We start from the raw sequence: 15,179 nt of genomic DNA on the forward strand, positions 1-15,179 counted from the left end.
ATGAAGTGAGATGAGATGAGATGAGATGCTTCCTGAAAAGAAACGAGACCTAAGTTTCGTAAGTATTTCCTAAGAGATCTGCAGTGGAGTGGTTCCCACCATAAAAAATAAAGAAGTTCTGGTTAGTATAAAGCATGAAATAGGGGTGGATATTGTATACAAGTGTGCATACATTTTGGAAATATTTATATATATATATATATATATATATGTGTGTGTTTATATTTTGATGTTAATTAAATACTTTTACTAAATTTACAACAATACATTTGCGTATTTATATAAGCCAATGAGTTCCCATGTGTGGGGTTTCATGAAAGCACATCGTTGTCGTCTTCAAAATCTGTGGTAAGCATTTGTACCATGAGTATAATATTATATATATATATATATATATAACAAGGTTTTGACACCTATTCGTATCCAGAGTAGAGTATAAGGAAAACCGGGACAGAAAAAGTCCCCCCAAGTCTTTGAACTACAGCTTCAGAAAGAGTGATAGATCAGAGAGTGAAGCCTACAATACAGAGAGAGAAAGACAGCAGAAATGGGAAGAAGGCCATGCTGCACGAAAGAAGGTCTAAACAGGGGAGCATGGTCTGCTCGGGAAGATAACATCCTTATCAACTATGTCAAAGCCCATGGCGAAGGAAAATGGAGAGACGTTCCTGAAAGAGCTGGTCCGTAATTATCTTGAAAAATACTCGGTTTTCATAGAATTGAATGCTTCTCACCTGATCACTCTCGTGCATTCTTCATTTTTGTTTTCACTTTTATAGTTTATTCACGTTGATAAATCATGTTAAACCTTGTAGGGCTGAAGCGATGCGGGAAGAGTTGCCGGCTGCGATGGTTGAATTATCTAAGGCCAGATATCAAGAGAGGCAACATTTCTGTGGAAGAAGAAGAGCTCATTATCAGACTGCATAAGCTCCTGGGTAACAGGCCAGTATCGGAAATCTTCTTCTCTTTGTCCTAGCTAGTACTCTTCCTTTTTAACTTCTGCTGCAAAAGGTCTTTAAGTATTTCCAGATGTCGACAAAATAATATTTTCCTCTCGAGAATTAAACGGACCGAGTGAATGCATAGTATATTAATGAGCACAAAATGCGTAATAAAATAAGAGCCTCTTAATATTAAACAATGTCGTTTTTTTGGCCAAATTAAAGTACATTTTTTTTTTCTTAAAGGTTTATTTGAATTGAAAAGTGATCTCTAAGGGTGCGTTTGGTTATCAAACTCACCTTAACTCATCTCAACTCATCATTACAACTTTTTCAAATCCCAATACAAAATATAATAAACAATTCAACTTTTTCAAATTTTAAAATAATAATAATATTAAAAAATAATATTCTAACAATATTTTATTATCACAATTCAACTCAACTCAACTCACTTCAACATCCAAACACACCCTAATTCATCTCATATGATCATTATAATTTTTTTAAAATTTCATACAAAATATAATAAATAATTTAATTTTTTTAAATCTTAAAATAATAATAATATTAAAAAATAATATTTTATTCAATCCATTTAAAATCATTTCAACTCAATCTCATCCTTTTAACTCTTACCCAACGGGGGCCGAGAGAAAGAAAATATTTTGAAGCGATAAATTATTCAATGTCTTCGTAGGAAAGTAATTATTACCAGTTTCTGTGGCAAGTGAGAGAGACAATTGGTTCAAAGTGATCGAAAGTGTAATTTGACACGTGGACCGTGATCATGAATCAGCTTGATCTAGAGATCAGTGAAAAGGAAATATATACGACTTAACAACACAATTACTTGAGAAAGAAACCAATCCCAAATATAATATTAATACCGATAATTAATATATTATTATCATTATTATTATTATTATTATTAAGGTTGTTGTTGTTGCTGCTTGCTGCTGGCTATGATTTTTGCTCTCGTGTTTCTTTTCTTTAAAACGTCCAATTTATACGCTCAATAAATTGATCAATGTGCTTACAAAATAAATATTAATGCTGAATTATATATTGCTGGGTGCTGCAGGTGGTCATTGATCGCCGGGAGAATACCTGGGCGAACTGACAATGAAATAAAGAATTATTGGAACACACATTTAAGCAAGAGAATAATGCAAGATGGTTACAAGATTCTGCAAGATTCCTATAATAAACAAAATGGCGAATTGATCCCAGATGATGATGAGGGAAGTAGGTCGGAGTTCATTCAAGGAACAGGACAGGAAACTCATGATGATCACTCGGTGGTTCGGACGAAAGCAATGAGGTGCTCAAATGCTTTTATCCCAAAGCAACTTGACATTGAAATGGAGAAAAATGCTAGTACTCATGTCATCCCTGATTGGGGTAGTGATCAAATCCGAAGTTCTTTAGCCCAGCAAGAGGATAATTCCGATGAGAATTTTCTCATGGATTATGTTGTGAATGATCTTTTGATGTCTGATCACAAGCTCTCATGTTTAGATAGCCACCAGGATAAAGAGTTAAATGAATGTGAGAATATGGTGGATGGAGAAATGGATCACCACGCCAAGAACAATTATATCATGTCTAGTTGTTGTGAAGATTTTCTTGTTTCTGGACATGATCAAGCCATATTGCATGAGAATTGGAGGCCGCAGACTGAACCTAATTCCCAACCAAATGATGCTTTGGATCTCAAGACATTGACATCTCTTCTGAATTTGGAAGATGAGTGGATTATAAGCTGAGAACCACTGGGTTCTACGAATAAGTTGTGAATGATTTTGGCAACATGTGGCTAAAATTCTGCTTAATAATTTCCAATAAAAGATCGAATGTGCAAGGGTTAGTTTTTAGGTTAATTTTTAGCCCGTTATAAATTACTGCAGCATGCATGGAATTAGTACTAGTGTGTCATGTATTTCTGTAATTTTATGAGTATAAATAAGACTGTACGTGGCTCAGATCACACATGCACTAGACTTGCTCGGTGTTGGCATGGCATAGGTTTCCATACTGTTCTTAAATCATGTAAGTACGTAGTACGTACTTGCATGCTTCACTAGAAAACAAGAACATTAAAACAAACAGTGCAGTACTCCATTTATAACATGCAATGTCCAATATATCGTATTCATATATATCCCTTCCATTGTACGTGCATCTATCTTACCAAATCTGTGGCCATTAATGCTGGCTGGTAGAGCATGCATGCCACCCCTTTTCAGCTGTGGGCACTCATGGCCTGGCAAACGGTAATGTAACATGATCAAGCAGCTGTGATCGAGTTGGCTCGATCGCCCGCCCGCCCTCAAAGACTCTGGGCGCCTTACATGCATGAAACGTGCTCAAAATTTAAGCAAACGAACATATAATGATCATTTAGATAGAAAAAACCGAACAAAAAAAAAAAAAAAAAAAAAAAAAAAAAAAAAAAAAAAAAAAAAAACAAATCAGAAAGAAAAAAAAAATTAGAGAGAACTATTAATGAGCATCATTATTTAGAGATGAATATATATCCTTCGATCTGAGCAACATCGTCCTATAATATTAAATTTGATCAAATAATTTGTAATATCTTGTTTACCATTAATTGTAAATAGACCTTACTTTATCTCAAGTTGCTGTATTAATTAGGATGTTCAGAAGTACGCGGTAAACTATTAGCAACTAGATTTTCTTTTATTTTTCGAAACCAAGATCAAGACGACTTTATAAACTAATAAAACATATACAAAAAGTGATGTAGAGAAGAAAAATAATTTGGCAAATGAGAGAGAGATCTAGAGAGAGAGAGAGAGAGAGGTGGACCAGCTGGTATAAAACCATATATAATTATGTGCATCGAACTTTCAACAGCAAGAGAATGGAAGCTGAGAGAGAGAATAAAATAGATATATTTTTTTAAAGATATCTCAACGTATATAAGACTAACTGAATACGACGATCGAATCGAAAACACTAGCGGTAATTGTGGACCATATATTAAAGCACGTTGTCCTATATAATAGTCTGGACCATAGATTAAAGCTCGTTGTCCTATATGTATGTATGTATGTATGTATGTATGTATGTATGTATGTATGTATGTATGTATGTATGTATGACTTCATGATGTGGTTCGGTTTTTCTCTATGGGGCTCCAGTACCAAATAAGCCAGCGATGGAGAAATCTCGCTAGCTAGCTCCTGCCTGAATTTCCTTCCACGATAATTAAGCAAAATATATAGATTATTGCATGCATAGTACATGAGCTATATATATATATATATATATATATATATATATATATATATGAAGTAATTAATTTTTACTGCCCAAGATTGAGGGTCAATATATATATATATATATAATATTAAATTAAGAAACGAATATAATAAATTTTTACTGGCCGGCCTCATGTGGTGACCAATTAGTAGTACTACTAATTTTGAATATATATCATGTATGTATCAATGAAGTGCATTAATAAATCAAGATAAACGTACAGTTTAACTTTGATTATATACTTTGTATTATCGGCGTTCCGTACGTGCCAACCATTGCAATCTTGAATGAAAAATGATCGAAGATCACAAAATTAATTAACTCATTGGGGGTGGACCCTTTTTTGGCTGGTTGTGAATGCGCATGCATGCATGTTATAAATTGCCACGAAATTGGTGATCATGAGCTCTTGGGGCTCGATCGGGTAACTCGTTTGAAGGTGATCTTATAACCCTATTTCACTCCGTGATCAACGAAGTAATATTTGAATCATGTCAAGCTAGCCCAAAAACACACGTACAATAGTTAACACAAGGATAATATGATCATGAGTCGGATATTCATGAGCATGCATGCAGGCAATATTAATATATATATATATATATATATATATATATAATATTCACTTAGAGGACAGTAGTACTACTACTGGTTTACGTATGAAAATGATAAGAGTTTTTGGGGAACAACATGAGTACTAATTACTTACACGTACTTCCAGCATTGTTCATGTAGTACGTACGTACTTGGGGGAAAGGAATAATTAAAGACTCCATTTCTTTCAGCTTTTCCTAGAAGAATTCGAAGAAAAGTGATCGATGGGTTCATATGATGGCAGCTACTTGCATGCATTAAGATTGTACGTACGTTCATGTGTTTTAGTTTGGTAATTTGACAATTAATTAAGTTGTCAAAATTGTTAATATATAATTAGCTGTTGGGACAAAAACTAGTGATGTAATATAATATCTTTCTAACTCTACTCTATACTCCCAAGAATCTATTTAATTATTTAAATATTTGACGTGTAGTACTTGGATCTATTTATTGACGGAAGTTTACATATATATATATATATATATATATATATATATATCTATATATATGTATATTGAGATAAAAGTCAAATAATTAAATTTATACTTCAATTTCTGATAATAAAAAAAAAAAAAAAAGAGAGGAGGTTTTCTTGTTTTGGCTAATTAATAAATGCTTATGGTTGGGTCTATATATACCAATCATCTATATATATATATATATGATTAATTCGACATGCTGGTTGCTCCTGTTGTGCGTTACTACTATATATCAGTCACGTGTATAGCAGTTTTTGTAACTCTTTTACTTTTAGATCTGTTACCACTTTTTGCCTTAACTCTTTACTTTTATGTCACCACTTTTTGTCTTGATCATTTATAGATTCTTTCATTTTTGAGATGCACGTGTTAATTAATTATTGGAACGTCGTTATTGGTTTAATTTTGCAATATATATAGATACACGAAGATAGCTAAAGTTAATTTCAAGAATATCGATCAAAACTCACCTATATAAAACAATTTTTAGCTAAAATATCTAACAAATATAATTGGTACTGTAACACAACTAAATAATAGATTACGTAGTTGTCCTCTTCTAATTTATAACTCATAGATAAATAAATAATGAAGTGAAAAAAAATAGTAACGTAGATGAAATATAGCTAATTCAATATAGAGAATTACAATAAGATTAGTAATAATTTGTACAAGTTCTAAATAAACAAGCTTAACGTATGTCTTTGTAAAACAGGGAACTCCACCTTGAAGAAGTGTAAAGAAACTATTATTTTTTAATAGAAAATAAGCTAAAATCTGCGTTTGAATCCTAAAAAAAAGTCCATGGGCGAAAATACTTATACAAATTTTTAGATAATTACAATTTTCAATCTTTCAAAAATATGGTCATAATTTTTAAAAAACCAAATGATCTTTTATGTCATTTCTACTTCAAAAATTAATTTTTTTTTTAAATTGTTTCAGAACAAATTTAATATGTTTGAAAGTACTTTAAACATATGATTACCAAATAGTAAATAACTTTTTAATAATAGAACTTATTATTTTTTTCGAGTCAAATAGAACTTATTATTAAGTTATAAGGTATAAGTGGTAAATGCATAACTTATATTTTTTACCACAATCCCAAACATGCATATAAATTTAAAAAAAAAAAATGCTTTTCAACACTTAAAAAAAAAGTTGAAAGTCCACTTTTTTAAACAGTACCAAACTGAAAGAAAATGCTACAAATTTAAAAAAACATATTTACTAAACAATAAATAGCTTTTTAATGATATATTGTATAATAAAAGTTATAATAAAAGTCTACAATTAAAGATCTACTATAAAAATCTCTATTTCCTAGCTAATACAATCCTAAAGACACAAAATTGAGTAAGATTTGACGAAGTGTATAAATATATATATATATTATAATAAGTAGTGTAACTAGTCTATATATAGTTTAGAATTAATATCGTAATAACAACCACCTAAGGACAAAAAAAAAAAAAAAAAAAATTGGTTTGAAAATAAAAACATTAGGCCCCGTTTGGATGTTGAACTGAGTTAAGATGAGTTGAGTTCTTTATAAATATTAGTAAGTTGAGATGGTACAGTAAATTTTGTGAGGGCCACTTAAAATAAGTTTAATTGTGTTTGGATGTTAAGATCATGAGTTTAAATATATTTATAAAAAGTTGAAAAAGATTGTAGGTTCCACATGTACAGATGTGTTGAGTTGAAAAAATTATAAGTCCCAAGTTCCATTCGACGCCTAAATAATCGAAAGATTCTTCGATCCACCCTAATGTTTCCTCTGCCGAATCGAAACCAATCTGTTGATTGATTTAAAATATTAATTCCGTGATCATGTTTGAACACTATTAGTTAATTTGGGAATTTATACTCACTACAAGAAAATTATTTATTTGTGGCCAATTATTTCTTGTGAAAATCATTATTTCCTACTAAAATGAGTTTATTTAAAATGAGTTTATTTTCGTCGTAAATAATCATTCTTGCTGCAAATAATCGTCACAAATGTTCGTTTTTCTTACAGTGACTTAGAGCATTAGCATTGGTCTATGCATATGCATATGCAAAATCACCTCTTTTGCATAGCCACTTTGACATTCAAGTAAAATTTTCACATTGGTTTATGCATATTTGAGACAAAATAATAATTTATTATCATTAATTTTTTACTAAAATCAATTTTTTTATATATATTTTGCAATAAGCATCCACTACGTGTATTTGATATTAATAATACAAATGCAATAATAAAAGATATATTTTTTTATTATATATTATATTAAAAATATAATAAAATGAAAAAAAAATATATAATATATTATAATAATAAAATAAATGTGCATTTGAAGGTTTGTTGTGTTGTTAAAAGAGGGAGAAAATGAAAGGATTGTGAGAGAGAGAGTGGGAGGAGAGAGAAATAATGATTAAAATATGTTTTGTGGAATGAATAGTAGTCATCTAAATTTAGATGAGCAATGCTACACAACCTCCATACACCACATTTTTTAAAATTTTTAATATTTTTTAAAAATTTATTTTTGAGTTTATTCTTTTTAAACTAATTTAATTTTTTTATTCATTATTCATATATTATATATTTGATAAAAGAAAAAAATAATAAAAATTAAAAAAAATATGATGTGTAGAACTTGTGTAAATAGTAAAAAATTATATAAATTTTTTATTATACAAATATGACTTCGCATATAAATATATATATATATATCTAAAACAGTGCTACTTATATATTTTCAATTGTCTTTATTTTATTTAAAAACATGTGATATAGAATCCAAATTATTGCACCTTTTTGGACCACAAATAAAGCATCTGATCATCAGCAAACAAAAATAACGACAAAAATACGGAAAGCTAATTATGCAGAGAGTGTTATCAATGTCAGTGCAGATTTGCACTCAAGAGTCGAGAGACTCAAGACGTATATACAGCGATACTCCTTTGAAGTACAGAAGTGGCGTAGAAGATTGGCTGGCATATGTAGCTTTTGATCTCATGGTATATATAGTTACAGAAATGCTTTGATTATAAAGGAATTGTTATAAATTAACGTAATTTTAATATAATATATTAGATTGTACAAAAAATTATAAAATAGATTTAATATATTATATGAAATCATATTAATTTATAAATTTATTTATTTTAAATATATTTGTGATTATAACACTTCTCATACAATTTTATCCATGTTAGTGCTAATTACATTATCATCACTCTCCACTTTCTCATAAAATTTCTTTTGGGTTTGATGATTGCTTTTGGCTACTCGAATTATTTGATAAGGAAGTATCATTGTCTAGTACTTAAACATGTTTGAGAAGAGAGATGAGATGAAAATTTTGTAAATAATAATAAGATAGTTTATAAATAGTAGTAAGATAGTTTTAATTAAGTATTTATTGAGTTTTAAAAAAAAAGAGAGAGAAATGATTGAATATGAAATATTATAAAGTTAAAATATTGTTAAAATATAATTTTTATTTTAAGATTTGAAATAGTTGTATTACTTTTTGTTTTTTATTTGAAAGTTTGAGAAAATTGTACATATTAGTTTGAAAAAGTTGTAATGATTAGTTTAAAGCTACGTTTGGATCATCAACTTATCTCAACTCATCATTACAACTTTTTCAAATTTCAACACAAAATATAATAAATAATTTAACTTTTTTAAATTCTAAAATAATAATAATATTTTACTAATATTTTATCATCTCAACTTAACTCAGTTCAACTCAACTCAACTCAGTTCAATATCTAAATATAATCTAAAAATATTTATATTTAAATGATGTTTAAGATAAAAATAAATTGAAATGAAATAAGAGGATATAGAAACTTTTTTCAAGCATCGCAATAAACAAAGTCTATGATTATAATCGTATTTGGAAAGGATAATACCACCCCTTACTCTGTCCCTAGTGCAAATTTAAAAAACAAATTTTCAAAGTGAGGACATTTGAGAGATAAACTAACATTTTTTATTTATTTTGTTGGAACTCTTCTAATTTACCGGTGAAAAAACAGTTGATTTGACAGAAAAATATAAGAGAAAATATAAAGTAGAATTTTTAATTAATCAACTCAAAAATTAACATTAAAAAAATTAATAGAAAATAATTAGAAGTTTTAAGACATGAATTTATGAAATTAATTTATTTTCTATAAACATGGGATGGTGGGGAACAACAACCCTTCATGAATGGTCACCAACGTGGGTAGTAGGCTAGCCTAGCACTTGGAACAACTTGGTCTGATGGAGCCCTGACAGTGACAGTGTAGGCATTTTGAAATGTGAGCCTAACATGTACTAACCAGTCATTAGGTCAATAATAGCCAGTCTAGCACGTACGGTAAGTTTAATCTGTGTGAGTAATTTCTCAAATTCTTGCATAATTGTATTCGGCCTTGAAAACGACGGGTAATTTATTTTTAAAAGAAATAAATAAATAAGAAATATATATAAAAGATTAAATTTTTAATAATAAATTTTATATCTTTTCAAAATTATTATGCGTTTATGCACTCTACAAATGAAAGCCACGGAAAACGAAGGTAAGCTTGGATTTTGTAGCCAATATGCCCAACTACCACGTTCTTGTAGTCCAATTCTCAACCATGCGTTGACATACATACCGGTCTTGTAATCATGCTCCAATATTATATATAGACAATATAAATGTAGCATGGTCCACAATGAAGTCATATATATAGCCATAATATTATCTATGCATGGCAATGTCGGTTACTATTTGTATAAGTTATTATTATTTTTTAAAATTATATTTTGATTTTTTAAAAATGATTTATATAAGTTATTATCATTTTGATGCTTTTCTTTAACTGTGTTTTTATTTTTTTTGGATAATATGGAACGTAGCTTTAACCTTAAAAAATACTATCAATAGTTGAAAATATCTATATAACTTTCAGATAATTATAGTTTTGCCCTTTGATCTTATCACAAGCACGGCACTATAACTTTCAAATGACCTTTTATGTCATTTCTACCTCAAAAAGTCATTTTTTATATTGTTTTTAAACAAATGTAACACGTGTTACTAAATAGTAAATAACATTTTAATAGCAGAACTTAGTACTTAAGCTCTACATTTATAAATCTATAAGTTGTAAACTAAAAGTTATATTACCCATCGCAATCCCAAACATGCACTTGTTGGGATGTAAACGAGCTTTGAATGACTTGACTTTCTCGAGCCTATATAATTTATTCATTTGTTACAAGATGCATGCTAAGTATCATAGCTTTACAACTTTACTACATCGTTGTTCTTGATCTCTCTTCATCTTGATCGGTTTGCGTTATTGCTATGAACAATGATATTCATGCAATGATTTTATAACTCATTACCCAACCAACCCAAGTGATAGTACCACTTTATTAAAAATGCAGTTTTTTTTTATTCAGGTTTTAAATTTTGCATAAGTTAAGCTAAAACCTTTAACTTAAATTTTGAACTACAGTAACTCTAAAGAAATTTTCAAAGTTAGAGAGTTAGCGACAGTAACTCTTGAGTTTGAGCCGATGTTGGAGTCTTAGCTTTGTTCATATTGATTGTTTTTTGATAAGTGTCTCAATATGCACTACAACACAATTTGTCTTTTGTGACAGAGGAAACCGTCACAAAAAATTACCAAAACGTCACTAAAGATATTTGGTGGGTTTGAAACAGTCACCACGACTGTCACCTAATGTGCGTCACAGAAAATAATTGGTGACGGTTTACTGTTGAACCGTCAATAAAATATTTTTAGTGACGGTTGGAGGTGTTCCGTTTGGTTAAACGTTCGAACGTTCACTTTTCTTGTGACGGTTGAGAACTGTCATAGAAAGTAACGTTCGGACATCCAATTGAATGTTCGAACGGCAATCTGACTGATTGGCATTTGAATGAGAGAAGTTGACGTTCGTTGATTATAGTTCGAACCTATCATATTTAAGTTCGAACGTTTATGTGTCCGAACGTTTAATAAACGTTCGAATTTCCGTTCGAACATTAACGGACCAATGTTCAAACGTAACGGGTTTAACGTTCAGACGTTATTTCGAATGTAAATGAAGGAGCATTCGAATGCAAGTGGTACGCTCAGAGGTTTGTTCGAAAGTTAATCGTTTAATCATTCGAATGTTTTGTTTGTTTGAGGGTGAGTACGTTCGAACGTTTAGGCCTGCGTTTGAATGTTACTATACAATTTTATGTATTCATGTTCGAACATTGGTTCGAATGTGAACCAACGTTCAAACATTTTTAATTTACATTCGAACGTATAAATCAGAAATACTAATTTCATAAAATTTAAAAATATATCAATTGTATCATATTGCATACGATCAATTAACAACTAACAATGTCTTATAAAATTTTAAAATTAGTTATTAAAACTAGTCACCACTACTGATAAAATTTATTTCTTCTTTTTTCCTCGCCCACCACGATTCTGTTGCAACGACATAACACGCTCCATTTGCACCATCATCTTCCGTTGCACTTGCTCTTGGACTTCACTGCGTATTCTTTCCTCCTGGTCTCTCTGTTGGTCCTGCAAACGCGTCTCTAAATGAGACTGTCGTTCTAAGAGAGACTCTAACTTTTGCTGTCTTGATCTCATATACTCATTCTCACGCCGTGCAACTTCTAAATCTTTGGTAAGATTATTAATTTGTGAAGTCGATGAAGTTGAGGAGGATGAACATCTATGCTTGATAGATCGTCCCAAACCTTTTGCCATACTAGACTGTGGCCCGAGCACTTGCGTGAATATGTCTATGTCACTAGGAGAAGATTCCCCAGAAGTCGACTGCATCTCCATCATTTTTTCCTGCAATTTGAAAGGTAATGATTATTATGAAGTAACGTATTAAAAGAAATAGAAATAAAAAATAAATTATTAACATGTTGTATAATTTATTTAACAAAATTAACACTGCTTACATAATTATTTGCAGCGATAGGATCCATCCACTCACTATGCTCATTAGTGTGAGCAGCAGTATAGACATGAATGAGAGAAAAGTTTTCAGCATAATCACGTTTCTAACAAAGTGACATTAGCAATTTTAAAAAGATAATGTTAGTACTTAAATAAAAAAATATCGGAAAAATAAATGAATTCTATAATTTTTTAATTACCATTTTTTCAGCAAGACGGTGGAATAACCTTGAACCAGCACGATGGTGGACAGTCAGAGTGGATCTATTCTGTGCATTTGTAGAACTCAAGTGCTATAAAATATATTAAGAATGTTAATTGTAATATGTATACATATAATATATAGAACGAATATGAATGTAAATAATTAAAAGATATAAATGTAAAATACCTGATAATCTAGAGATGCGAAAAGATCACAACACTTTCTCCAATCATCTAACTTCATCTGCTGGAAAGGAGACTGTGCAGCCTCTTCCAACGTCTCAAACTTCTTGAAGTGGTCATGACATCGTCTCTTGTGACGTCGGAATAGTGTAGCCATCAACTCATTCACGGTTCTCAAATCCTCGCCATGGCCAAAGTAGATGTCGAATTCATCCTAACAAGTGAATCAGATCAAAAATATGATATACTAATTTAGGTGAAAAAAATGTACTCTCAAAGTAAACTCACCAGCACACGATTTTGAATGTGCTCCTTAATCTTATTCGGAACATTTAGCCATGAGCGTACATAAAATGGAGCATAAGCTCGAACTACTGTGCCAATATAGGAGGAAAGCGTTGCTACACTATCATCCACTCCTCCAGTGAAATTATCAAGAATGATAATCTTGAGTTTTCTGTGCTTTCTATTTTTCTCAAGAAAGATGCCACGTGTATAGCCATGACCGCGATGTGCAGATGCATCAACTACATGATAATAGTATAATTATAGTTATATAGTTATTGAGACAAAAGTATTAACTATATAATTGATTATCAACGACAATATTTCCTTATTGGTAGGTGTCGATTGGCTGTTATTTTCTTACGTGTTAACTTGATCTTTAGGAGCAGATTCCTTGAGTGGAGAGTCCTCAATGGGTTCAGGACTTGGACTTGGCGAAGGCACATTTCTTCGTTGTCGTTTTGATGGCATTCTTGAAAATAATTAATTATAACAAAGAAAATTAATTAGAAGAAATTATGAAAATTCAAGATAATTTATAGTCACCTATATGAATAAAATATTTAGTACTTTTATTCTTCATCTTCGGATGTATTTTCCGTGCTTGTTTTAGAATCTCCCTCAATAACAGATTTTGCACAAACAACTTAGCCTACTAATCCTGTTTTAAAACTGAAAGGATTGCCTACATCCTCTCAGGTTACTTCTACTTTTTATTCTGCTAAGGATGCTGAATACTTTAAGGGTAAATCCGTAAATGATGAAGCTGATAAAGAAGAAGACAATTCATCTTTATCACCTACGGCTTCAGATATAGTAGCTCCTGTAGCCCCTGTTACTCCTATTCATCATAGTTTAACTGTTTTAAGCAAACCTTTCAAATTTGACTTGATTGCTCTTGTGAACGAATATGGTTGAAAAGAAAACCGTGATAAGCGTAAAGCATATCATGCAAAATTTTCTGATCATGAAAAATTACGCGTCAAGCGTAAATGGAAAGAAGAAATGAATAAGCTCCAAAGCCATATTCTTTTCTTTGATTTTGTTGAAAATTATTATGTTTCTAAAAATACTTTAAATGTTGTTAAAACTAATTTTGTCAAGGAAGAAGGTAAGATGGTTGTCCAAGCAAGCCATCCACCTTTAGAGATAATGATTATTCCTTATAAAGGATCTGAAGTAGTTGCTTCTCTTTCAAAATCCCTGAACTGTTTTCAGAGATCTTGAGAAGGACAAGATTTTAAAAGAAACAAAAAAGGTTATTCAGCAGAATAACTTTGTAAATCTTGCCCTTCATACGATCGGACAACAGCTCGATCGGATTGAAGAAAAGGTTGAGAAACCTATTTTTGCTTCAAATCCTGTTTTCAAAAATGAAAATCCTTTGGTTCTATCTAAAGATCAGCCAAAGAAAAATTTACAAATCATTGAAACACCACTGATCATTTTACCAGAAAATCGGCCTAAAATTGATTCCAAAAGTTCACAGGCCAAGACAATTGATAAAATAGATCAAATGATAGCTGATCTTAAGAAAGAAAAACCTTCTACCAGTGCTTTAATGAGCAATGAGAAAGAAGTTGTTCTTATAGAAACTACAGAAGAATCATCTGACGATGATTCAACTGCAGAAAAGGATATTGATTTACTTGAAAAGAATTTTTAAGATTTGAATTTCAAACTTGAAATTGCCAGATTTTCTTCAAAAGGACCCAAACCAATGAGTCTCACGAAGAACTGGTATGCAGGCCTACTCCTCCTAATTTACAGTTCGAAGAAAAAGTTTTTCAAAACCAATCTTCTTACTCTGCTAACAAAGTTTACGAATGGAATATTGATGAATTATCTGAGCAAGAAATCCTCAACACCATGAGTAAAATGTCTTTAGTTGCAAATGCTTATATCAACAATAATATCAGACAACCTGATATTTTTATGATTTTAATCCAAGGTTTTTCTGGAGTACTTCGCCATTGGTGGGATAAACATCTCACAACCACTGCCAAGGAAACCATTCAGAACGCTGTAAAGTGTAATGACGAAGGGTTACCTGTCTTTGATGAAAATGTTGGGATGGCATATCCTGATGCTATCAATACTTTGATTTATACTATTTTAAAATATTTTATCGGCACACCATCTAACAGAACTAATCGCGTCAGCGATCGGTTAAATAACCTTCGTGTCATCAGATGTCAGATTATAGATGGTACCAAGATGTTCTTAT

General features: G+C 30.8%; 1 protein-coding gene across 1 annotated transcript; it reads left to right on the forward strand.

Annotated features, from left to right (window-relative positions):
• Positions 1 to 318: 318 nt before the first annotated feature.
• On the forward strand, positions 319 to 2,936 carry LOC121250971 (transcription factor MYB123-like). The gene is made up of 3 exons (XM_041150240.1): positions 319 to 680; positions 816 to 945; positions 2,029 to 2,936. Exons 1-3 carry the CDS (start codon positions 548 to 550, stop codon positions 2,711 to 2,713), a joined length of 948 nt encoding a protein of 315 aa, XP_041006174.1. The 5' UTR covers positions 319 to 547; the 3' UTR covers positions 2,714 to 2,936.
• Positions 2,937 to 15,179: the final 12,243 nt, after the last annotated feature.

Source organism: Juglans microcarpa x Juglans regia, chromosome 2D, assembly GCF_004785595.1.
Source record: "Juglans microcarpa x Juglans regia isolate MS1-56 chromosome 2D, Jm3101_v1.0, whole genome shotgun sequence".
NCBI classification, from domain to species: Eukaryota; Viridiplantae; Streptophyta; class Magnoliopsida; order Fagales; family Juglandaceae; genus Juglans; species Juglans microcarpa x Juglans regia.

What these genes read in the sequence shown, in the direction of transcription:
- LOC121250971 (XM_041150240.1), top strand. Translation starts at nt 548, where the DNA reads ATGGGAAGAAGGCCATGCTGCACGAAAGAAGGTCTAAACAGGGGAGCA. An exon ending in AGACGTTCCTGAAAGAGCTG is followed by an intron (nt 681 to 815) that starts GTCCGTAATTAT and finishes TAAACCTTGTAG; the next exon opens with GGCTGAAGCGATGCGGGAAG. An exon ending in CATAAGCTCCTGGGTAACAG is followed by an intron (nt 946 to 2,028) that starts GCCAGTATCGGA and finishes TGGGTGCTGCAG; the next exon opens with GTGGTCATTGATCGCCGGGA.